Here is a 24,753-nt window from a genome sequence, read left to right as displayed (position 1 = left end):
ATTTGTTATGCATGTCTTAAAACCTGTAATCAGTGCCCAATCAGGCTCCGTTTGCTCTTAATGTATAATGCAGATCTTTGTCTAATCGGTACTGGAATCCAGCGCTGAGCTCACCCAATTAAACAAAAGCTTTAAATGCATCAGAAAGGCTGTTTAAAGTCCAGTTCAGTTAGTGTAGAGATTAGCGTGCATTGGGTTTGAGAGGTGTCGTAGTTTAGCGTCTCGAGTAGGAAACAAGATGAATTTGGTACCTTCAGGCTCAACTTAAACTTGACTATGACGTGTGTGATTCACAGTTTTAAATTTTACAACTTTAAAGACTCAACAGGCCGTTTGAAGTCGTCATTGTGGCCTCTGAGAAGTCCCAACAACCAATGTTTGGCCTTGCAGCTCGATCCAGCAATGTTTAGGACACGATTGTTTCTGCGACTAACTTTGGACTTGAGTTTCAAGACAACAAAAATATGCAACACCGTTTATTTATTTCCTGTTAGTTGTGTAAATAGACATTTATTAGTCACTGAACTAAGGACGGCTGCAAGTTTTAGTCAGTTTAAACAAGTTTGAGAGAAATAAAGCTTTTGTGTGCAGAGAAGTCTGAGATCTTTTACCTCAACTCGTTCAATAGTTTTTGGGGTTATTGAGGCGAATTCTGACTTTGTTTTGGTTTAGTTTAGCCTGATGAGAAATGTGTCGGCTGTCATAACTTAACAAGGAAGTAAAAAAAACACAACGTCTATTGACTTTGGGGAAAGTTTAGAGAATTGGGACGTGTCCACACAGCCTGTGACTGTGCTCTGCTCTGCATGCTGCAGCTTTGTTAAATCTGATTCACAGTCTGAAAGAGCTTAAAAAACATTGTGTTTGTGAGAGAAGCATTCGTCCTCCGCCGTCCTCTGACTCGTCGCTCTCTTTTCTGTTTCCAGGAGAACGTTGAAGGGGGTGAGGTTGTGAACGGGGTGTCGGAGCCCAGTCCCGCGGGGTCTCCCGGGGCGTCTCGTAAGGGCAAGGCCAGCCAGGCAGCGACCCTGCCGGCCAAGACCCAACAGGAAGCCCCCACGTCCCAGCTGGAGGGCTTCCTGCACCGCAAACACGAGTGGGAAGGGCATAACAAGAAGGCTTCAAGCAGGTAGGATCATCCGGTGGTCGTCAGTTTGAAGCGTCTCTTGTCCAGTCAGTCAGTCAGATGAACTGTTGCATAATAATAATAAATAATCTGACTCTTGCTGTGTGTCTGCAGGTCGTGGCACAATGTGTACTGTGTGATCAACCAGCAGGAGATGGGTTTCTATAAGGATCAGAAGAGCGCCAGTCAGGGTATCCCCTACCACAGCGAGATTCCAGTCAGCCTGAAGGACGCCGTCTGCGAGGTGGCACTGGACTACAAGAAGAAGAAACACGTCTTCAAGCTCAAGTTAGCATCAGCTTTAAAGTCAGAAATCAAACTCTTCTCAGAGTCTCACTCAAACAGTATGTGTGACTAAAGGAGGATGTCATCAGCGTATATACACATCCATAAATCTGTTTAGGAGGCTCCTTTGGCTGCAACTTCCCTGACAGTCAGCGTCGCAGTCATCCAGTAACAGTTCATGAGATCACACATATTTCAGTTATTCCTGTTTACACATCTCAGGTGACAGAAACTGAAGGTCCAATTTGATGCTGTGGAGCAGCTGGATAAGTGGCAGTAAATGTTCTGTAAAAGAAAAACTAGGAGCTAAAAGAGGCTAAAAAAGTCCCTCAAACTGATTATTAGTATTAATGTTCATTATTACTTTGTCAAACTTCCACAGGATTACTGACGGGAACGAGTATCTCTTCCAAGCCAAAGATGACGTAAGTTATCACCTCCTTTATTTCTTTTTCTGAACATTGTTTTTATTCCTTACAGTGGTATGTCCTCAAATAATGTTATTAGATTTATTATATTAACTAATAAAGTTCAAGTTTCAGGTTTACAATGACGTGTTGGACCGGTCAGCTCAGCATCACACATGAAAGATAAAATACAATAGAATAAAATAATAAAATAAAACTTTAGGTGATGTGTGACAGCACAGGATTGGTCAATAAACCGACGGTTTAAGTATTGTTGGCATGTTTTAACATGTTAAACGTTATTATACATCAGAGCAGTAATCTGATTGGACAAGAGTGTGATGAGTGCTGATACAAACAATACCAGCACAGGTGTGAACCTTCTCATACTAACAGTTACCTAGTGTTTTTGTAGCGTTGACAGAACGTTCCAAAACAAACATATCATCAGTTTGAAGTGAACTGTCCCTTTAAGAAACATGAGCTGCATCACCGCCGTGCTGAGTGTGACGTGTATGTTTCCTCTTTATCCTCCAGGAGGAGATGAACACGTGGATCTCGGCCATCTCGGCCGCCATGTCGGGCGACAAATCGGAGGTCACCCCCAGCAGCCATAGCACGCCCGCCCCTGCCGCACGCGCTCAGACGCTGCCCGCCTCCGTCGCCACGGCAGCAACCGTCGAGTCCAGCCCGGGCAAACGAGAGAAAGACAAGGAGAAGCGCTTCAGTCTGTTCAGCAAGAAGAAATAGACGCTCCTCCTTCCCTCCCTCCTTCCCTCCCTCCTTCCTCCTCCCTCCTCTTCCCTTTGGTGCTGTTTGGGGTCGCTCCTCATCATCGATCCATCTTCGGTCAAATATTTGTCGAAGATGTTCACGTCAGTCGACCGAATTTTGGTTTTAGAGTCAGCTCGTAGCAACTGATACTGTAACAAGTAAAAACTAGAATAACTTCAATTCAATCCAAACGTAAAGTTCAGATAACGACCACGCGGTAATTGGACGAGGATGAGCAGTTTTTCTTAACACAGTTAAAGACGTGGACTCTTCCTGCCGTCCCAAACAGCCGCTCTTTCTTCCTTTTCCTCTTCCTCCTCCTCGTTTTTTCTTCTTCCCCTCCCTCCTCTTCCTCTTCAAAGCGTGACTCCAGCATGCAAGCTCCGAGCCAAAACTCTCCACTCTGTGCCTATCAACCGTCCGGTCCGGCTCAGAGCTTCAGTACAGCTACAACAACACACCGCCTGTATCCTCTGTTCAGTTTTTGTAAGTAAGGAGCAGGAGATGAGAAACGGGGTCTGCAAACGCTTCAGGCAGCTGCTGTCATCGAAATCAAACCCAGAGTTTGCCGCTGAACAACAAACACGACGCAGAGGAGCTCCCAGAATATTCCTCTTTATTATTCTTAATGCTAATATTTGTGTTTTCTATCTTCTCTTTTTTGTTCTTCTTCTCTGCTTTCTCATCATCCCAGCTTTTCGTCGACTACTGCCTTTTCGTGGGTTGTGTTTACGCTCCCGAGTCGTCTCAGTTTTTTTCGTTTCTTTAGTTTTTTCGGGAAGTTGTAGGTAGTTCCTGTTAGGGTCCATCTTCAGTTTTTGCGAGGCCTTGTCTTTGCAAGATGACGTGTATCCCTCTGTAGTGGGGAAAACTGAGACCATGGCGGGGTAAACCTCTGAAATTACACCTCTCAAACTGAAAGTGCTAAAAGTCAAACACGTGAACAGAATCTGAAGTAGACACGAGCGCCCTGAACGCGTCGCATCATGCACTGAATCATCCTGCTTTTCCTGTCGGTCACGTTCGTGCAATAAACCTGTGAAAAGCGAAGAACCGTCATCGCGTTCTGTTCGGTTCTGGTGCTGCAGACGGAACAGAACCAGGACGTACAGGCTGTAATTCGGAGTGTTACCCTGCGGTGCTTTGAACTGTATGTATAACTTGTGTATAACAAACTGTTATAAAATAAACCTGTGTTTAATTTCAGCTATTATTATTATTATTACTAATAAGTCCTACCGACCGTAATAAGCTTCATTTGAATATAACTTTCTTTAACGATGTGTACACTTAGCAGATGAAATGAAGGAGCCGTCGAGTCAAACTCGACTCGCCGGTGCGATAATTAACTAAGACCAGTAAGAATGTTTGTTAACTCAAACTTTAAAGCATCCAATAAGTTTTATTTTCTACTCTTGAATCATTTCCAATCATTTATTTCTTCCCTTTAGTTTCTTTAGTTTCCTCCCGTCTGTGTTCTGTCTAAGGTTTATTTAGTCTGACAAGTACGGAGACGTAGATGTATTATAGAAAAAACAAAATGACTTTAAGCATCGCTGTTAAGTGGACGAGTCGGTTCTTTAAAAAGCATTTACTGGAAGTGAGTAATGTTGCAGAGTAATGGTCGCTTGCTTGTTGGCTTCAGCACTCCATTTTTATTCTTTTTTCCAGTTTAAGACTTTTGCCACCGCGCAGTGAAATCTGCCCAGTTACTCGTTTGTACGGAAGTCCTTTAACGGCCAAATCAACAGAAGAAATCTGAGTAATTAGATTCGTGGCTTTAATCAACGTACGTTTGAACTTTAATTTGTTGGTTGAACATTAATAACACATCTTCTCCATCTGTAGTCTCTGGACAGATGTTACAAAATGATTGAGATCATGTATAAATGTGCAGAACAATGACAAAAAGAAAAGAAAACAATAATTATACAACGCTGCCAAGTACGATTTAAAACATTAAACAGATAAAATAAGGAATTCTAATGTTCTGAAATTCATGATTATTGAAAATTACATTTATAATTAAAATTATTGGCTCGTTTCCACGTTTAGTTTTGTTGTAATTTTGTCATTAATAAACTTCCGTACAAATCAGAAGCCAGCTGGAACAAAGCTGGGTGCGCTTGTTTTACCCACAGCTGGTGGTGGTGATGGTGGGTCGGGTGGGGTGCTTGGTCCTGAACTGTTTCCTGTTTTCTTTCTTCTTCCTGTTTTTTTTTTTTTCTTTCTGATGCAGTTTGATGAATATAGTGTGCATTTCCTCTGTCACTGTAACCATAGTAACGAGATATTTCTTCATATTGCACAATCAACGATGCCACAATGGGGGGTGGGCGGGGTTGGTGGTTGCTGGTTGGTAGTTGGTTGGTTGGTGGGAGGGTGGGCGGGGCCTTTTGTGGGGTTTGTAGGTGAGGTAGTCGGTGTGATGTGGACCGGGGTCACTGCTAGTTGGATCTGCACCCGTAGACTTCTCCCCGTCTCTGTTACATACGTGCAAAAAGCCATTAAAATGCTTTTAAAGTGAACCCAGCTGACTCCGTGTGTTTTCTCACAATCAATAAAAATGAATAACAGACTGCCATGACGGTTCATGGCTCTCTGCCGTCAGCTGTCAACTGTTTCTTGTTGATTGATTAAAGTGTTTTTTTCAAACATGCAAACCAAAAAAGAAACGTAAGGCAAATCATTCAAACATAGAAATGCATATTGGAAAAGGAGTGAGGAGAAGAACAACTTCTAAACTCTTTACATAATGAATAAAACCAAGCTTCTGTTCTTGAATAAGCAGGACCAGATTCAAAGCATCAGCCAGTATGTCTCCAATCTAGATGTCTCCTCTCTGACCTGTCCCTGCCTCATTCTGTTCTGGAATCCCTCTGTTCATACATTAACCTGAGCTTTACCTCACCCTGCCAGTCTCAATGTGAAAATGACAGTAACAATCTGTGTGTGGGCAGAGCCGGTCCATCCAGGAGGACCTGTTACTGCTATTCTTTCATTTGAAATGATGAGCAACGCATGTTTTCAGCCACACCTCTTCACATGTTCCACCTCTCCATCAAACCAGTCAGTCAGACTTCAGCCAGTCAACAAGTCCACCATGGCTGTCAACATCCCCGGAGTGATAGCGATGGTACCTGCTGGTCCTCGGGACCGGCATCTGGGCTTCTTTCAAGTCCAAACGGGAACAGAAGAAAAGTGCAGCCACCACAGTGGACATGGCCCTGCTGGGAAACCGGAGCATCAACTGTGTGGTGGGAATATTCACGATGACAGGTGAGCACAGACTGAAGCTGGGATGTGAGCACGAGGTCCGGCTGGTCCGTGAAGTTCAGAAACTAAATAAAGTTTGTTTTGTTTTTCTGCACAGTTCAGAGAAAGTCCTGAAAAGGAATATTAATGTTCATGTGGATGAAAATGTGCTGCTGGAGACTCTGACTGACTGTCTGTCTGTGTCTCTGTCTGTCTGTCTGTGTCTCTGTCTGTCTGTCTGTCTGTCTGTGCATCCTGCAGCTACGTGGGTTGGAGGAGGCTTCATTGTCGGCACAGCTGAGATGGTGTACACTCCGTCAATGGGACTAATCTGGATGCTCATGATGTTGACACACACAACCATTTAATTATCTCCATTTAAAAATGCAACTTGTTGATCTTTGTCCTTTTTTAAGGTGGCTTGCTGCTCGCCAAACCATTGAGGGAAAGAAACTTTGTGACGATGCTGGACCCTTTTCAGATCAAGTATGGAGAAGTACTAACAGCTGTACTGAGCCTGGTTTCACTTTTTCTTGATGTTCTCTGGGTGGCTGCAGTAGTAGCTAGTTTAGGTACAGTATATTCACTTTTCATTCTTCAAGGTAGCCACCTTTTGTTTTGTGGTCAGTCAGCTTCATGAGGCCGTCACCTGGAATTGTCGGCTGCTTTTCTTTCGCTCTGCAGTTGTTCTGTCAAAACATCTCACCTGGGTTTAGTTTGGGTGAATGTGGAGGGCAGGTCATGTGATGCAGCACAACAGGTGTGTTTGGGGTCATTGTCCTGTTGAAAATCAAATGATTGTCCCACTAAGCGCAGACCAGATGGAAGCCGTGTCTCTGCAGAATGCTGTGGTAGCCAGGCTTGAATTTTGAATAAATGACCAACAGTGTCAGCAGCAAAGCACCGTCAGACCTCCTCCTCCATGATTTACGGTGGGAACCACACATGCAGATGCAGCCAGTTTCATCAGACCAGTTCTTGCAATAACACTACTTACTACAGTAGTTACATAGAGCTATTTGCTGTATGCAGACAGGACCTCTGAACCTTCCAGGTGACGGCCTCACGAAGCCGATTGAAAGTGGCAAAGCTGTTAGCAAAGCAAAAAGTTACAACCTTTGTTTGACAGGAGGAGTCATGAGTGTGGTCCTAGATTTGTCCTTCAGTTTGTGCATCTGGATCTCTGCTGCCGTTGCCATCGTCTACACCCTGCTGGGAGGACTCTACTCTGTGGCCTACACGGACGTTATTCAGCTTAGCCTCATATTCGTCAGCTTGGTGAGTTTGTTTCGTGTCTGTCTGTGTCCCGGGCAGGAAAACTTTTAAAGGATGCCTTTCAAAGTTGTTTATTTGTCTCTGCAGTGGGGGTGCGTTCCCTTCGTTTTGATGAATCCTCATACCTTGGACATTCGCCAGACCCTGATGAACAACACCTTACACGGCCCCTGGATCGGCACCCTTGAGCTGAAAAAGACCTTTATATTCATTGATGATTTCCTTTACTTAGTAAGGATGCAACAATATGGTCTATCAGATATATATGATAATAGCATAGCAAGAATACATATTGCAGCACTGACTCTATGTGGATGCCACGCTAGTGCTTAAATTGACCAACTATCTGTTTTACCTTTAAGTCCCTAGGGGGTCTGGGATATCAGTGCTTCCACCAGAGGATCCTGTCGGCTTCTTCCTCTGCCACAGCCAAGGTCTCTTGCATTGCCGCGGCTTTCGTCATACTTGTATTTGGAATACCTCCAATACTGCTTGGGGCAGGTGCAGCATCCACAGGTAATAATGTTTGCCACATGTTAGAACATGCACCAGGGTCCGTGAAAGAAAGATCTATCAAATCAAGTGTTGTAAACATCTCCTGAGCTCACAAACTGATAATGTGATGATGTTTCTTTCCTTCTGTGGTGTCCATGCCTTCCTCAGACTGAACCCTGACTTCCTATGGTTCTCCATCTCCATACGAGCGTGGGGAAGCAGCTCTGGTTCTGCCCATCACCCTGCAGCACCTCACCCCATCCTTCATGTCCATTGTCGGTGTCGGGTGCGTGGCAGCCGCAGTGATGTCATCAACTGACTCTTATTTGCTGTCTGGAGCTTCGGTCTTCACCACAAACCTTTACAACAACGTCATGAGGCCAAAGGTAAATAAAAAAAACACACTACATCACAACATTAGAATATCGGGCTGTTTATCATTTTGAAAATAAATGTTCCAACCCTCACCTCTGGTCACGAGCTGTGGGTAGTGACTGAAAGAATGAGACTGTGGGTTCAAACGGCCGAAATGAGCTTCCTCTGTCGGGTGGCCAGGCTTAGCCTTACAGAAACTGGGAGGAGACCCCAGGGCAGACCCAGAACCTGCTGGATGGGCCTACACAGCCCATCTTCCCTGGGAACACCTCGAGATCCTCCAGGAGGAGCTGGAATGTGTTGCTGGGTAGAACAGATTCAACGTCTGGCGTGCCCTGCTGAACCTGCTGACCAGACCCTGGATATGCAGAAGAGGATGGATGGATGGGTGGATGGGTAGATGGGTGGATGGGTAGATGGGTGGATGGGTAGATGGGTGGATGGGTAGATGGGTGGATGGGTGGATGGGTGGATGGGTGATGTTGATGGTGTTGACCTGTTCTTCGTCTTCTTTCCGTTCTTCAGGCATCAGACAGAGGTTCAGTGGGTGATCCATGCTTCTGTGGTGGTCATTGGCTTGGTTAGTTCCTCCCTCACCAGCATGAAGAACAGCACCCTGGTGTTCTGGTTCCTTGGTAATGAAGTGGCGTACATCCTAATATTCCCTCAACTCATCTGCGTCCTCTTCTTTAACATCTCCAACGGTTACGGGGCTGTTATGGGCTTACTGGTTGGATTTGTGTTAAGACTGCTCAGTGGAGACCAAACTTTAGGAATAGCACCTGTCCTACACTTCCCAGGATGCACTCTCGAGGACGGCGTTTATGTCCAGTATTCTCCGATTAGGACCATCTCCATGCTGTTGTTCTCCCATCTGGCTTCTGTGCTCTTCAACAAAGGTGTGCTACCTGAGAAGTGGGACGTGTTCAAAGTGCAGGTGCAGCTCTCGCCTCAAACACTGGCAGCACGTGACACCACGGAACACGATGAGAACGAGAAACTGAATGAAAAGGAGACTGAGACTGAGGCCTGAGTGTCTGTTTTGATGATCACCGTTCATCGTGAAGTTCCTCAGAGCTCGGACATGCAGATTATTCTCCGTCGTGTGCTCCTTGACATGTTTCCATATTCTTTGATGTAGTCGTCCATCTTGTTCATCCATTATCTTCTTAATAAATGCTTGTGTACGTACACGCTGCTCTCATTAATGTTCCTTCCACTAACTGCTGATGTGGTCGTTGATTGTAATTATTCATCAGAATTCCATATTAACAGTTTAGTTTTTTTATGAGACTGACATCGATCAATTATTTGGCATCATTTCCTTCTTTAAGGGTGGTGCTTTAATTATTTAATTCAAGTCATTATTTATTCTTATTGTTTGATAAGCTTGATTGATTGATTGATCACACCTTCGTAGTTTGGTGCCCCGTTGAACCATTTGGAATCCCCAATGTAAAAAAACAACTAAACGAGTCTTCTTGAATTCAAAAATCACTTTTATTCAATCAATCCATAAATATAATTCAACATTTACAATCATGTTTAACAATAAAAAATACATTTTCATTACCATCCAGATCTCAAAACATCCTCTGAACCAACAGCCACTTTCCAGCATCTTCTCTCTCGCACTCATCTGTTAAAGACGATCATCATCTGTTGAAGCTCTGCACTGATCTTTGAGAAACTGAACAAGATGAACTTTGTGCAAACACACCACGGCTCAGGACATAACCAGGTCTGAGCTCAGTGAACAGTGAATCAAGAATGTTCCAAATAAGAAATCATGTCTCAGTGCCAACAGTGACATGAGTGCAGCACTGAGGAGGAAACGTGTAACATTTCGTAATCGATGTGTTTGCTCTTGTCGAAGTCTGAGTGGAGAGATTCTTCTCATCCTGATCCAAAAACGTACTTCGTCCTGTCTCATCGCTCAGTCTTCAAATATATAAGACCAAAGAACTTCAACTCTTCTGAATGTTCAAGTATAAACAACACACAGCATCTAGAAGATAAGAGGAGGCTTTGAGCCGGAGAAAACTTTAGACCAGCTGATGAACATCTGGAAAACCTGAAGCAGTATCTGACAGATGTTTCCATTAGTTTGTATATTAAAGTCTATGTTTATATAAACCTGAATCCAAGCAGCTACAGTATAACTCCATAGACAGTCACTTGAAATAAATGAATCAAAGCCAATAAATCAATAAATATGTCATCAAAAGACATCTTGTCGAGACATTGACCAGCAATATGTGTCAATCAATGAATCCATCAGTGCTAATAGTCCCATTGTTTGTCGAAGGCTCCTTCACACGAGAACATCTAACTTTGCCCGTCACCCTCAGGTAAAAGCCAGCAGGCGGCAGGTTCAGACCCCGAGCCAAGAGGAGGAGTTGCTGTTGTGTGGTCCTGCTCCCTGAGCCCATTTAACATAATTTGATGTTGGATTACCAGTTTGTCCCTGAGGGGCGTTCGTTCTAAATAAAGGTGGAGTTTGGCGCTTCCACTGGAATGTGTTGTTTCTACTGTTTGGGCTTGTCCTGGCTGAAGTTACATAACAGGCTCTTGGCTCCGTTCTGCCACGAATACAGCGTCTCCAGCGGAGTCTTTCCATCCTGCACCGCATAAAACAAAGAGAACGGACAATGAAGAACCCGAAGAACTTGTCATACGTCATCTTCATCTACATATCCAGGCACACTCATACATTTACTCTACTACTCTATTACTCTATTACTCTACTGAGTTCCCTCCACGTCTGTGAATTGGTGGATGTTTGGTTCATCCGAGAGTTTTATGTTGTATATATATATATATATAAAACTGTTATTTTAAGTGCTAAAGTTTCATTTTTATCCACATAAATCACATTATTTTTCTGCTTTCTTAAATTACATACAAAAGTAGAATGACTGTGATTGATTGCTGGTTGTTGTTGTTGGGTGCTTACACTGTTCTTGGTGTTCAGACTGGCTCCGTACATCATCAGCAGTTTGATCATCTTGAATCTGTTGATTCTCACGGCGTCGTGCATCGGCGTGTCTCCGTCCTGCAGAGAAGACGTTCAGCGTCAGTGTGAATGAGGAAAACTCTGAGCTGTGTTTGGTTTTTGGTCTTTGTCGTGTCGTCTTACTCTGTCTTTGGCGTTGACGTCGGCTCCGCAGTGAATGAGATGCTCGGCACACTCACAGTGTCCAGTTCTCACAGCGACATGCAGAGGAGTGCTGTGCAGCTGGAAAATAAAAGACATGGCACTGAAACATAAAAAACAGCTGATCTGTGTATTCTGTATGAAGACGTATGTCTTGTCTCCACCACTAGATGGTGCTAAAGTCTATAACTCTAATGCATGAAGTCAAACTTGATGTTCACCTTGTCTCTGTTGCTGATTTTGGCTCCCTGGTCGAGGAGGAGCTGCAGAGCCGGCAGGCTGCCTCCTCTGCAGGCCCAGTGGACCGCTGTGGCCTCCAGCTGGAACACACCTCAACTGTTAGCCTGACCGTGTGTGTGTGTGTGTGTGTGTGTGTGTGTGTGTGTGTGTGTGTGTGTTACCTTGTCCTTCTTCTCGAGGGCCGCTCCGGCCTCCAGGAGTCTCTTCATGACCTCCACGTGTCCTCTGAACGAGGCTTTGTGCAGAGCTGTTCTCTGGAACTGCACAGAAAGTTTGACACTCGTGTTACTGTCTTTCTTATTTTGGCATGTTGCCATGTTCGCTGCGTGACACTCACGTGGTCGGCGGCGTTGGGGTTGCCTCCATCGCTCAGGTACTTCTCCACCACGGGCAGTTTGTTGTCCATGGCTGCTGTGAGAAACAGCTGCTCGTCCACCGTCTCTGGCTGAAAGACGTGTGCAGTAAAGTGAGTCCACATCCTCACAGATTCAGCACTGATCATTCAAACACAGGAATGATGAAGATGATGAGCTCACCACGGCCTCGGGCTCGGGCTCAGGTTGTCGTTTCTTTTGAATGGAACCTTTCCTCTCCTTCCTCTTCTTCCTCAGCTGCAGGATGTTGAACAGGTCGTCCACCGTCTCCAACTTCAGCCTGCCGCTTCTATCCGTCTGACGGGGCAACGACAAGACAATGATCATCACCATCATCATCATCATCATCATCTTCATCATCATCATCATCATCATCATCATCATCTTCATCATCATCATCTTCTTCATCATCATCATCACCATCATCATCATCATCATCATCTTCATCATCAGGGTTACAGACAGATGTTATACCTCTGAAGGCCACCAGGTGGCAGCGTGTACCAAAAGACAAACACACTGAGACTGATTCAAATCCTGTTTACAGTGTGTGTGTGTGTGTGTGTGTGTCCGTGTGTGTGTGTGTGTCCGTGTGTTGTGTGTGTGTCCGTGTGTTTGTTTGTGTGGTTGTTGTGGTGTTGTGTGTGTGTTGTGTGTGTGTGTCCGTGTGGTGTTGTGTGTGTGTTTTGTGTGTGTGTGTGTGTGTGTTGTCCGTGTGGTGTGTGTGTGTTGTGTGTGTTGGTGTTGTGTGTGTGTTGTGTGTGTGTGTGTGTGTTGTGTTGTGTATGTGTGTGTGTGTGGTGTGTGTGAGAGAGTTCTCTCCTCAGCAGAGAACAGACTGTGTGTGTTTGTGTGTAGCATTGATGTGTGATAATGTGATCTAGTAAACAGTCTCTGTTTAGCTGCTTCCTTCATCAGAACCTGTGGACGTCACTGCAGAACTTCATCAGAACCTGTGGACGTCACTACAGAACTTCATCAGAACCTGTGGACGTCACTGCAGAACTTCATCAGAACCTGTGGACGTCACTGCAGAACTTCATCAGAACCTGTGGACGTCACTGCAGAACTTAGTCGTTCTTACATTGAGAGCGGCCACGCTGACTTCCTCCTGTTCGCCGCCGCTGTCACTCTCCTCTGACAGGGCTCCGCCCTCCAGCTTCCTGTGGGACCTGCGGTCATCCTGTTTCTCTTGATTGACAGCCGCCTCGTACACGCCTCCTTGGAAGCCGTCGGCCTCTTTGCCCTCTGACCTCTGACCGGACACCTGAAGGACAGAGCAGATGTTTGAAACGTGATTTAAAAGACGACGAGCGGTTTTAATCTGAGCTCATCGAGCCTCATCAGGACACTAACGAAGGAGACACACTGAATCAGACTGTTCATGAGTCATCCCACCTCACGTTGACTCAGTCAGGAAGAGTTCATGAAGAGCCTCAGTCAGTCAGAACTTCTCCCAAACATCCTGACGTCACTTTGGTTTGTGATGTTCAACAATGTTTTTAAGAATTCAAAAAAACTGAAGTTCTCCTCATGAAACCATCCTGGATTCTTCTGCCTCATACATCTTTTATATTTGCAGATCTTACCAGTTCCTCCACGCTGTGCAGTCCCATCCTCCTTCCCCTCGATGTGCAGTCCTCTGCGGGTAACTGGATGCAGGCTTAAGTCCACTGGAGTGTCGTGTCGTGATGGTCGGCGTCTCTTCTGTCTGTCTCTTTTATAGCCTCCCCTCAGACCTCCACTCAGATCATGTTACCCTCCTCATGTGCTCATTTGGCATGCTCGCTGCTACCAGCATCACGCCCTCCACCCTCCACCTCCACCCTCCCACCATCAGCTGTGCCCAGTTTGGGCTGCTCGATGTCATCATGTGAAGATGGAGGTGAGGTAAGCATCGAACATTCATGATGACACGGCGTGTTGGAAACATGAACTCATCGCGCTTCAGCTTTAAACTGAAGTTTGAAAAACATTGTGTGACATTTGTGTCTCGAAAACATGAATGAAATTTATTATTATGAATAAAAAAAAGAATTTTCCTGTAATTAAAAATAAGTGTGTTCTGAATAGTTGAGGTGAGAACGACGCCGTCACGTAATTCAGTTTCATTTTAACTTTCTCTGTATTCAGTGTAAACTACGGAAGCCCTGAGCGCTCATACATTCATATATTTTATATTTCTTCTGTTTACACCTGATAACGATTAATAATAATAATTTGTTTCGTTAAAAGAAACGCAGTTTTTTTCTGTAATATATCAAAATACGACTTTATTTTGTGTAAATAAAGCTTTGCTATTAAATATAACTGGGCACTGTAAAAAAAAAAAATGTTTTTACAGTAAAAAACTGTATTTTACTGTAACAAATAGTTTTTCTAATATTACGGTAAAACGATATTAGTACAGTTGATTTTATAGTTAAGGGTGTTTCTTTTTTTTATATAACTGACATGAAAATACTGCATGAATGTTATATAATATAATATTATTATGTCTTTAATATAGATAAATAAAACGACTTTTTACTGTATACAGTTGAAGTCACAGTCTGTAACATGTTTTACAGTTCACATTAAAAAACATTTTTTACAGTTTGTGCAGAACTCCTTTTCTTTAAATAAATGAATCCAATCAGGCGATGACTGTAAATCACTCAGAGTGCTCCATCTTCTCTTTGGCAGCCACAGAAATGCAGTGATGTCACGGTGAGGAATAAATAGTCACACTTCCAAACATCCTGTCAGCCAATCACAGATGGAGGTCAAAGGTGACAAAGATGCCTGGCCGTCTGACAGGTGACGTCATGTCAGGTGCTCGTCGTCCTGCTGTTAAATGTGTCAGGCTGCATGTTTGACATGTCACACGGATGTACGGTACATGCTGTGACAGTGATGACACCTGACGGTATGTGACAGTCACAAGCTGTGAGCTCACTGTCCACCAATCAGAAGGCAGAGACAGATGATGTCACGGTGTAACTTCATCCAAGCCAGAAAACTTCAACATTTTCTGTGTCAGGTGTTTGCAGCCTGACTTCACGTCCTCTCAGTGAATTCATAGCTGCCAGCTGTTTCTGCAGCTGACCTTGAACTGAAATAGAAACAGACGGTAAATGTTTTACAGCAGTCTGAACCTCCGGCCGAGGCTCCCTGAAGGAATCATGAAGCATAACGATGACTGGTGAATCATCGAGATGTTCTGTGGTCATTGTTGCAAAATAACATCCCTGCATCACCCTGGTGCTTATTACTCAGCTACTCACAAGATTATTATCTATATATATATTCAAATCTGAATTTTGTGTCGAATTGTTGATTTAAAAATGATTTGACTGCGTCTGCTGTTGACATCCACAGTGATCAGATCACTGATTAATCAGTATTGAGCATTAGAAAATAGATTTGGAGAGAAACGTCTCCTAAATTATGAGTTGATGTTTTTTTTATTTATGTAGGTTTTTAATGAACGAGTCTACAAAGTCTGAAAGTGTTCGTAAAGAACAGATCTACAGAATGTTCACTGACCATGTCCTTTATTTGTCTTTCCTTCAACATCCACTCACTTTGAATGAATTGATTGATTGATTTCACCGTCTACAATCCAGAATCAAAGATTCAGGGAATCAGAGAAAACCAACACTGCAGAAACACCTGAGCCCGGCTGACAGGTCCACATTTCAAACTCCTCCGGAACACGGTTGCAGAATCTAAATGTAATTTCTAGGAGACACAAAGAAAGTGTTTTATAGATGTAAAGCAGACATGGCTGTGTCTGAGACAGGTTTGTTGTTTGTCAGTTAAAAAAAATTGTCAGATTTTTTGCAAAAAATAGATTTTCCAAAAGAAAAAGAAGATACGACGGATTATTAGGGCCACGTTTAAATAAAACATGTTTTAAAATTAATTACGAGATTAAAGTCGTTATTAAATATGTCGAGAATTAATTACTCGCCATTAATAACGACTTTATTCTTGTAATTAATTCAAAAAAATGTTTTTTATTTAAAGAATTTTCTGAAAAAGAGAAAAGTCAGATTTTTGCACAAAAAAAAAAAAGATCGTAGTCGTTGTCATTTTCAGAAAAAGTCAAAGTTAAGAAAAAAGTCAGAAATATATTTTTTCACCATCGTCGTCATTATGGTCATTATGTTTTATGAAAATCTGAGAGAACAGATGTGGATAAACTGTGTCCACTTAAACAGATGACTGAGAGTCCAGGATGTCAGCTGTCTGTCACAGTACAGTCAGATTTTTAAGAAAAAGAAGAACTCAGATACATTTTCCACACGTGGTCCTAAAATAGACACCATATAGATCTATGAAGACAAGAACCTGAGGCAGGACGATGGTTTAATGCATGAAGCTTTCAGACTGTCACATTCAGTCAGACGATGTCCAAGAGAAACGAGGACACATGGAACGAAGACGAACTGACACTGAATCAACAAGTGAAGGAAAGATAACGAGACGACAGGAAGTCACAGACACGAGAATTACAAAATAAAACAAGAAAGAACAAATTATCTTTCCAGATCACTGAGGTGGTAACAGATGACTGACTTTAATTAGACAGCCTCGTCAAACTTCTTCTGTCTGACAACAGAAAGAAAAATGACTTTATTAAATGTGTTGGACAAAGTGCATCATTAGATCTGACGTAATAACTGCTCATGAACTCAGAGTGAGGCGAGCTGCTCGGTTGAAGAAGGTTTTTACACGTGTGACATTAACACGAGTCGCTCTCATTGGCTGCAGCTCTCAGCTAAAATGATGAAACTTTTTATTTGTGTGTTTTGGTGCCGTGCTGACGTCTGATTGGTTCTCTGACAGCTCTGCAGCTCGATCGGGAACAGAAACGCTCGGCGCCAACAGGCGGACTAAATAAAAAAATCAAGTCCCTTGAGTCAGTTCCAGCTGCCGCTCAAACACACAGCTCATGTCCTCTCCTCATAATTAGCAGCAGTCTAAAGGAGTGTGAAGATGACACTATCTTTATATGTGTGTGTGTGTGTGTGCTGTTAAACCCGGACGGATACATCACAGCTTTCTGTAATTATAAATAGGCCCTGTGCAGAATTCCTTCTCTGGAAATATATCTAGTTTACTCTATTATTAGCCGCGTAAATCCTCCTCTCACTCTGTATCCTCATTGGAGGGGTGGGAGGTGGTGTTGGTGGGGTGGTGGAGATTGATTGCAGCGCCTCAGAACTGTTTACGAGTGTGTCATCGTATGAAGATAATCCTTCACTCACAGAGACAAACCGTCCGCTCGTAATTCACAACACTGTTTGCTTTCTGACAAGAGCCTGAGGGCTCAGGGGGCCCCGGGCCCCGAGCGTCCTCCATCTGTCTGAAGGAGCTGGAGCACGTTTAAAACATGCTCATGGATACGACAATATGTGAAGCAGCAGTTTGTGTTAAACGACCTGCAAAGATTCAAGAAGTTTAACTGATGACCCACACTGACCTGTGATCAGGTGACCCACACTGACCTGTGATCAGGTGACCCACACTGACCTGTGATCAGGTGATCCCTCTGACCTGTGATCAGTGACCCACACTGACCGGTGATCAGGTGATCCACCCTGACCTGTGATCAGGTGATCCCACTCTGACCTGAGGATCAGGTGAACCACTCTGACCTGTGATCAGGTGACCACTCTGACCTGTGATCAGGTGACCCCACACTGACCTGGGATCAGGTGACCCACTCTGACCTGTGATCAGGTGACCCACTCTGACCTGTGATCAGGTGATCCACTCTGACCTGTGATCAGGTGATCCACTCTGACCTGTGATCAGGTGACCCACTCCTGACCTGTGATCAGTGACGCCACTCTGACCTGTGATCAGTGAACGGTGGTCTCTGTCATTCGTACGTTCTGCTCACTCATGTAACTTGGGCTCCGGGCGGGAGAAGTACGTAACGCTTACGGCACTAAGTCACACAGAAGAAACTATTCACTGATTCTGGTGAAACTGGATCATATTTTATGGAGGAAATGTTTTTCTGGTTTCCCTCTGATGTCCTCCGGCTGCTCCGCCTCACTCTCTGTGATTTACAGAGTTAGATGGACAGTGAAGTAAACTGCTGACAGCTGTAGCTGCTGGTTAGCTCATGTTAGCTCAGTCTGTTAGCTAGCTGTTAGCTCATGTTAGCTCAGTCTGTTAGCTGCTGTTAGCTCATGTTAGCTCAGTTGTTAGCGCTATTAGCTCAGTCTGTTAGCTGCTGTTAGCTCAGTCTGTTGTTAGCTGCTGTTAGCTCATGTTAGCTCAGTTTTGTTAGCTGCTGTTAGCTCATGTTAGCTCAGTCTGTTAGCGCATGTTGAGCATCAGTTAGTTTTCAGGTTAGCTCGGTCTGTTAGCTGCTGTTAGCTTTGTAGAAGAAGAGGTGTTCAGGCCCAGCAGCTTCTATGGACATGAGGGCAGAGGAGCAGACAGTGAAGAGGACAGTTAGTTATCATGGGTCACATCAGCTGCTGAACTCATTGTGTTTGTGTTCGCAATAAGATAATAAGCACCAAGCTAACATTAACTAGCGACGCTCTGTATCCACTGCAACACCACACGGGACACGCGGTGTGTGTGTGTTGTGTGTGTGTGTGTGTGCTTTAACAGAGAGCTGACCTGTCGGCTCAGGTGTCCCTGCAGGAAATAAAGTTTTGTTACTAAGCAGCGCTGGACAACGTCATCTCGTTGGCTGAGCTGCATCCTGTGGGACATCCTGAGGTCTTCAGAGTAAAACACTCATGACTCATTAACATGTCGTCAGCTGCAGAGAAACAAGTTCACAGTTTATCAAGCGGCAGAAGAAGAATGAGCACATCTGGATTTTATATAACATCATACATGGAGAGTAATCATGACGGGTGAAGCAGATATTGTCACTGATATATTATCACAAGTGTTCGTATGACGAGTTGTCAACAATCGTAGGCTGCGACGAGGAATGCTTCATATACGTGGAGCCTAACTTTAGACCACGTCACACGGATGACTGATGCTTGTGGATTCACAACTTCATCTTCACGTCTTATTATTCTTCCACCTGATCCTCCGACATACTCCGTCCTGCAGACTCCTTCACATGTCACAACGTTCAGCTCAGAGGACATCATGCTGCGTGTTTTACCATTTATACTTTCATACAAATATCAACTTTTTCCATGTTCATATTTTGGAACAAACAAATCTTTCACAGACTTCATTTAGACTTCATTCAGACTTGCATTTTAGAACTTCATTTAGACTTCATTCAGAACTTCATTAGACCATCTAGACATTCATTAGACTTCATTCAGACTCCATTATAGACTTCATTCAGACTTCATTCAGACTTCATTTAGACTTCATCTAGACTTCATTCAGACTTCATTCAGACTTCATTCAGACTTCATTTAGACTTCATTCAGACTTCATTTAGACTTCATTCAGACTTCATCTAGACTTCATTCAGACTTCATTCAGACTTCATTTAGACTTCATCTAGACTCATTCAGACTTCATTCAGACTTCATTTAGACTTCATTCAGACTTCATCTAGACTTCATTCAGACTTCATTCAGACTTCATTTAGACTTCATCTAGACTTCATTCAGACTTCATTTCAGACTTCATCTAGACTTCATTCAGACTTCATTCAGATCAGTCATTCAGACTTCATTCAGACTCATTAGACTTTCATCAGACTTCATTCAGACTCATTCAGACTTCATTTAGACTTCATTCAGACTTCATTCAGACTTCATTCAGACTTCATTAGACTTCATTCAGACTTCATTCAGACTTCATTCAGACTTCATTTAGACTTCATTCAGACTTCATTCAGACTTCATTCAGACTTCATTCAGACTTCATTCTCTGCAGGTTTCTACTTTGGTTCTATTGTTTCACGTGTTCAGCGTCACTGTGAATTCTCTGATCTCATCAGCACTCTGTGAGCTGAACCAGCTTCATCGGGCCGGTTCTGATCCGGGATCATCAGACACGTTAACGTCTCCATCACTCGCTCGCTTTCTTCTCCGTGTGTTTATAAACAGGTCGACTGTGTGAGAACGAGGTCAGCTCGGATGTTGTGGCACGAGACCGAGGGAATACGAACCCTCATCCACCCACCACACACAGTATAAACACTTCCTGTATAAACACTTCCTGTGCGAGCACTAATGGAGCTTAAGAGTGTGTCCATCTGTGTGTATGAATAGACACAGATGACAGTAATGAGGTCTTTAAGGTGCTGAACACACACACACACACACACACACACACACACACACACACATCAGCATATACGGACACACATAGAAGCTTAGAGATTCACAGGCTCAAGGTCACAGGGCAGCTGTGTGTGTGTGTGTGTGTGTGTGTGTGTGTGTGTGTGTGGATTCACGTGTGATCGTCCTCATAAAAGTGTGTGTCAGGGGGCAAAGTTCAAGCGCAACCAACCAGCACCTGCTGTATCCACACACATACACACACACACACACACACACACACACACACACACACACACACACTCTACACAAGTTATCTCTGTGTGAGACCTCTGATGAGAAACAATCCGTAATCCTCTAATCTGTGTGAGTATGTCCAGCTGTACTCGAGTATTTCTTCTGATTACATTACTTCTGATCATCCAGGTCCCCAGCAGCAGCTGATATCACTGCCTAGTCCAGCAGCAGTCAGCCCAGCTCGGCGTCTGTCTTTCAGCCTTTTATTTCACCAAGCTCTCACCAACCACTAAAAGTCAGTCCCACATTTACTCTTGTCCGGCGGCTTCTTGCTCGCTCACTCTCTCCTTTTCTCTTCTTAGCTTCCTCCGTCAGCGTCCTCTTCACTCTCTTCTCCTCTGCCATTATGTCCGTAGAGGCTGCTGACTGCTGGGTCTCCTCTGTGGTACAAACACTAACACCTGAGCTCACAGTCCGGGCAGCCTGGCTAACAAAAACTGAGCTAACTGAGCTAACCCAACTGCGCAACATGAGCTAACCAATGAGCTACAGGACTAACAAACTGAGCTACCATGAGCTAACAAACTGAGCTAACATGAGCTAACGGCAGCTAACAAACTAAGCTAATATGAGCTAACAAACTGAGCTACATGAGCTAAACAACACTGGAGCTAACATGAGCTAACGGCACTAAAACTAATCTAATATGAGCTAACAAACTGAGCTAACAGAAAGCTAACAACTGGCAGCTAACTAACAAACTGAGCTAACATGAGCTAACAAACTGAGATAACATGAGCTAACAAACTGAGATAACATGAGCTAACAGCAGCTAACAGACTGAGCTAACATGAGCTAACAGCAGCTAACAAACTGAGCTAACAGCAGCTAACAGACTGAGCTAACATGAGCTAACAGCAGCTAACAAAGTGAACTAGCATTAGCTAACAGCAGCTAACAAACTGAGCTAACATGAGCTAACAGCAGCTAACAGACTGAGCTAACATGAGCTAACAGCAGCTACAGTTCACTTCACTGTCCATCAGGCCTGAAAACTCGATTAATCCTGTTGTAATATTCCTTTAAGAACTCGTCCCATGTTGCATTTAAATATATTGAAACATTTGTAAATACTGTTTTGATGTGTGTGTGAACCCGGTCTTATTTAAAGACGAAATGGGGACTGTGAGTTTCGCCCTCACTTACAGTGACGTCAGTTTTTAGAGGACTTGTTACAGAAATCAGTCTTTCAGTCTTCATGTGTGTGTGAGGATTAGGGCGGGGGGTGTTTTCACAGATATGTGTCCGCAAGAATGCCAACTGCTCGGCGTGAACAGGTGGAGCGGGCGCAGTAACACCAAACAGCAGCTTCAGAGGGGATCAGTGCTGAGCCTCAGGTTCAAGGTTAGAGACGGGACAGTTAATTATTAGAATGGTCAGAGATGAACGCTGTGTGACACACTTTACACAAAGTGGAAGTTTTATTCCAACAACAGACCAACATCAGTTTGAAGTGTGACAGAAAGCTGAGTTTCTCCTTCAGCGTCACTATCTGACTCTTTTCAGCAATGAGATGAAGATCGATGTTCTACAGTGTCAGCGTGAAAGGAAACTCCGTGATTGTGCTGTACTGTGATAACACCATCTCGTGCTCTAGTTGCTGTTTTGTTGGTTTCTCGTACACGGACACAAGAACACAAGTGTAGTGCTGATGTGACACACATCCAAACAAAGACAGACAAAGCAAACACTGAGGTGGACGATGCAGCGCCAGGACGCGTTCATCAGGTGTCAACCTGTTGATGGCAGCATTGCACCTGCACTGTCTGCCAGCAGAGGGCAGTGTGATGGTTGGTTGATGGGATCGTTTGTATATTTCCATGCACAGGTAACACATAGAAGAGAAGATAATATAATATAATACATAAAATACTTTATAATCAGTGTCATATAATCTACTCACACTAAAGATTTCCTTTGCTCTCTGTGTGAACACTCCTGAACAGCACCACAGATCTTCTGTTATCTGTTTGAGGTTCTCTAACCGCTGACGCTGAGTTTTATCAAGAGTTGTTTCTTCCTCAGAAAGCTGCAAAGAGCTCGTCTACTTTCATCGTGTCATCAGCCTGGAGGATGTCTGATGTGTGACTCACCCTGCAGGCTGTGGATGGATGGATGGATGGCTGGGCGGATGGATGGATGGCTGGGTGGATGGGCGGATGGGTGGAGCATATCTGTGGTCAGAGCTGCAGCGTGGAGGGAACTCCATCCTCTGCCACCCATCACACCCTGAAAATAATCCCAGTTTGGTATTTTCTGACTCAGCTGTTGTTCAGCTGCTGCGTGCTTCATCCAGCGGGCGTGGCACGGCGCGACGACAACGCTTGAAAAAATGAAGACAAACAAGACTCAGTTTAAAGTTACCTGGACAGGTGCTGAGGTTTGAAGGCTTATTTAAACTTTAAGGCCGTCCCACGACGACTTCCTCATTCACAGTCATTTAGTCTGTAGGTGAAGTACAGCCACATCAACGTGTCACAAACTTTTTATTTTGTGGAGTTTCCCTTTAAAATGGAGAGAACAAGAGTCTCTCTCTCTCTCTTAATGAAAGAGACCTTTCAATCTGTGTTGGAGCAGATTTGTGTTGGTGTATGTCAACTGCAAAGTTCGATGCCAAGTGGCTCAGCTGGACTCTGACGAGTCCTGACTTCTGACAAACAGCTGATAAAGGAACAAACCACAACTCTGATGAGGCCCGACCACCAGCACATCAAATATTTACTGGGAAAAATTTGTCAGACAAAAAAGCCTGAAACCATCCGTCCTCTTTCTAAACTGTCCACAGCTGCAGGACGAAGGTTCAGCGCTCCATCACAGCACAGGGGTCAGCAGAAGACCTGGAGCTGCTGCTTCCAGTGGAAACTCTCCTTTGTCTGAGCATCAGTCTGAAGATCTAAAGGTCACGGTCTGATCCAGAACAATGTCTGCTTTGTCTGAGGACACTGTTTCCAGCTTTTGGAAGAAGCTACACTGTAAAAAAGAAGAAAGAGAAACGTGAGAAAACTGTCAAATATCATCAAATACTAGAAATTTACTGACGTCATTTTACAGATTTTCACTGAATTATTACAATCAAGCTTCAATGAAGTGACCGTACTCATAGCTGATACTTTGACTACGTCGACTGGACCGGGCGAGTCGGGAATCAAACTCACGACAGTTCGAGTTAGTTAGAATGTGAAACTACAGAGTTATGTAATGGGAGCAGCAGGTTCACAGGTTCAAGTCCAGCATGGACTGCTAGCTGGACAGGTGCCAGCTGCTGAGGCGCCCTTGAGCACCAAACCCCTTACAGCTGCTATGTGCACTGTAAAAAAGCAAAAAACATAACTGTTGTTTTTACAGAAGAAAACTTTTTTTAACAGTGTATTTTTAACAGTGTATTTCATCCATATTTTAGTTGTATATTTTTAACAAAGTATTTTATCCATATTTTAGTTGTATATTTTTAACAGTGTATTTCATCCATGTTTTAGTTGTATATTTTTAACAGTGTATTTTATCCATATTTTAGTTGTATATTTTTAACAGTGTATTTTATCCATATTTTAGTTGTATATTTTTAACAGTGTATTTTTAACAGTGTATATCATCCATATTTTAGTTGTATATTTTTAACAGTGTATTTTATCCATATTTTAGTTGTTTATTTTTAACAGTGTATTTCATCCATATTTGTTGTTTATTTTTAACAGTGTATTTTTAACAGTGTATTTTTAGTTATATATTTTTAACAGTGTATTTCATCCATATTTTAGTTATATATTTTAAACAGTGTATTTCATCCATATTTTAGTTGTATATTTTTAACAGTGTATTTTTAACAGTGTATTCCATCCATATCTTAGTTGTATATTTTTAACAGTGTATTTTTAACAGTGTATTTCATCCATACTTTAGTTGTTTATTTTTAACAGTGTAATTTATATCTCATTACACACGTGTCTTTTTAAACCATGAAAATAAAATTAAAAATTCAATGATCAAATAAACAAACATTAACATGACTCAGCAGAATCATCTTGAACCTAACAGGTGACCTGTCAGCCCAGGTGAGGGCTCCACCTGCTCATTAATTATTCATGTTAAGTTTCAGCATGTTTGGAGTTTGACTTGACAAATACGGTCTAACTTTTTCTATTATATTATTATATTATTAATATTGCGGTAAAAGCATATTAGCACTGTTCACTCCACACTTAAGGTTTTACTGTATTAATACAAGTTTCTGTCATTAAAAGAAAGTTTCACTGTATAATCGACATCACATTTAGTATATATATGAAATATGAATTATACGACTTCATTCTGTATAAATTCCCATAAAATATAAATAAATGTTTTGCCATGAAACATGTTTGTCACATATATAATGAGTTACATACTTAATTATAGATAATTACTCATTTTACAGAAAATGTAATTTAAGAAAACAGAGAAAAAAAGAGAAATAACTGTGATTGATGATGATTCAAAT

The 24,753-nt window shown here is 43.1% G+C and overlaps 4 protein-coding genes across 8 annotated transcripts in view; 3 read left to right on the top strand and 1 right to left on the bottom strand.

Annotated features, from left to right (window-relative positions):
* The window catches only part of LOC104931748 (spectrin beta chain, non-erythrocytic 1), an 82,965-nt gene extending 78,065 nt beyond the window's left edge, over positions 1-4,900 (top strand). For 2 of the 4 annotated variants that reach the window (XM_019259507.2, XM_019259505.2), the window contains 4 exons: positions 927-1,129; positions 1,241-1,414; positions 1,794-1,836; positions 2,356-4,900. In XM_019259507.2, coding sequence (XP_019115052.2) covers positions 927-1,129; positions 1,241-1,414; positions 1,794-1,836; positions 2,356-2,568 — 633 coding nt within the window. In that variant the 3' untranslated portion in view covers positions 2,569-4,900. The remainder of the gene's footprint in view (positions 1-926; positions 1,130-1,240; positions 1,415-1,793; positions 1,837-2,355) is intronic. The other 2 variants (XM_019259508.2, XM_019259506.2) reach the window with 1 other exon arrangement.
* Positions 4,901-5,131: 231 nt separating this feature from the next.
* Positions 5,132-8,604, top strand: LOC109138646 (high-affinity choline transporter 1). 2 transcript variants are annotated; one of them, XM_027276524.1, is made up of 6 exons: positions 5,132-5,871; positions 6,264-6,419; positions 6,977-7,125; positions 7,210-7,353; positions 7,485-7,638; positions 7,786-8,042. In XM_027276524.1, the coding sequence occupies exons 1-6, from the start codon at positions 5,814-5,816 to the stop codon at positions 7,788-7,790; spliced, it is 666 nt and encodes a 221-aa protein (XP_027132325.1). In that variant the 5' UTR covers positions 5,132-5,813; the 3' UTR covers positions 7,791-8,042. The 2 variants fall into 2 exon arrangements, 1 of the variants encoding a protein (XP_027132325.1); XR_003461964.1 differs by lacking the exon at positions 5,132-5,871 and adding an exon at positions 8,518-8,604 and having other exon boundaries at positions 6,212-6,419; positions 7,786-8,003.
* LOC109138647 (high affinity choline transporter 1-like) lies at positions 8,429-9,043 on the top strand. Its single transcript, XM_019259504.2, has one exon. The coding sequence runs from the start codon at positions 8,441-8,443 to the stop codon at positions 9,023-9,025; it is 585 nt and encodes a 194-aa protein (XP_019115049.2). The 5' UTR covers positions 8,429-8,440; the 3' UTR covers positions 9,026-9,043.
* Positions 9,044-9,473: 430 nt separating this feature from the next.
* ankrd1a (ankyrin repeat domain 1a (cardiac muscle)) lies at positions 9,474-13,468 on the bottom strand. Its single transcript, XM_010755768.2, has 9 exons — positions 13,353-13,468; positions 12,848-13,030; positions 11,926-12,060; positions 11,727-11,834; positions 11,551-11,649; positions 11,371-11,469; positions 11,132-11,230; positions 10,949-11,047; positions 9,474-10,613 (listed from the first exon to the last, which is right to left on the bottom strand). Exons 1-9 carry the CDS (start codon positions 13,377-13,379, stop codon positions 10,521-10,523), a joined length of 942 nt encoding a protein of 313 aa, XP_010754070.2. The 5' UTR covers positions 13,380-13,468; the 3' UTR covers positions 9,474-10,520.
* Between the last annotated feature and the right edge of the window lie 11,285 nt (positions 13,469-24,753).

Source organism: Larimichthys crocea, unplaced genomic scaffold (genome assembly GCF_000972845.2).
Source record: "Larimichthys crocea isolate SSNF unplaced genomic scaffold, L_crocea_2.0 scaffold417, whole genome shotgun sequence".
Classification (NCBI taxonomy): Eukaryota; Metazoa; Chordata; class Actinopteri; family Sciaenidae; genus Larimichthys; species Larimichthys crocea.
The sequence above is the reverse complement of the archived record's forward strand: the minus strand, read 5'-3'. Positions and strand labels throughout refer to the sequence as shown.

Coding starts and splice junctions, on each gene's coding strand:
- LOC109138646 (XM_027276524.1), top strand. CDS start 5,814: ATGGCCCTGCTGGGAAACCGGAGCATCAACTGTGTGGTGGGAATATTC. Junction 5,872..6,263: donor GGGAATATTCACGATGACAG/GTGAGCACAGAC, acceptor TCCTTTTTTAAG/GTGGCTTGCTGCTCGCCAAA. Junction 7,126..7,209: donor GCCTCATATTCGTCAGCTTG/GTGAGTTTGTTT, acceptor TTGTCTCTGCAG/TGGGGGTGCGTTCCCTTCGT.
- LOC109138647 (XM_019259504.2), top strand. CDS start 8,441: ATGGGTGGATGGGTGGATGGGTGGATGGGTGATGTTGATGGTGTTGAC.
- ankrd1a (XM_010755768.2), bottom strand. CDS start 13,379: ATGGGACTGCACAGCGTGGAGGAACTG. Junction 11,048..11,131: donor ACGTCAACGCCAAAGACAGA/GTAAGACGACAC, acceptor TCTTCTCTGCAG/GACGGAGACACGCCGATGCA. Junction 10,614..10,948: donor GTCTGAACACCAAGAACAGT/GTAAGCACCCAA, acceptor TATGCGGTGCAG/GATGGAAAGACTCCGCTGGA.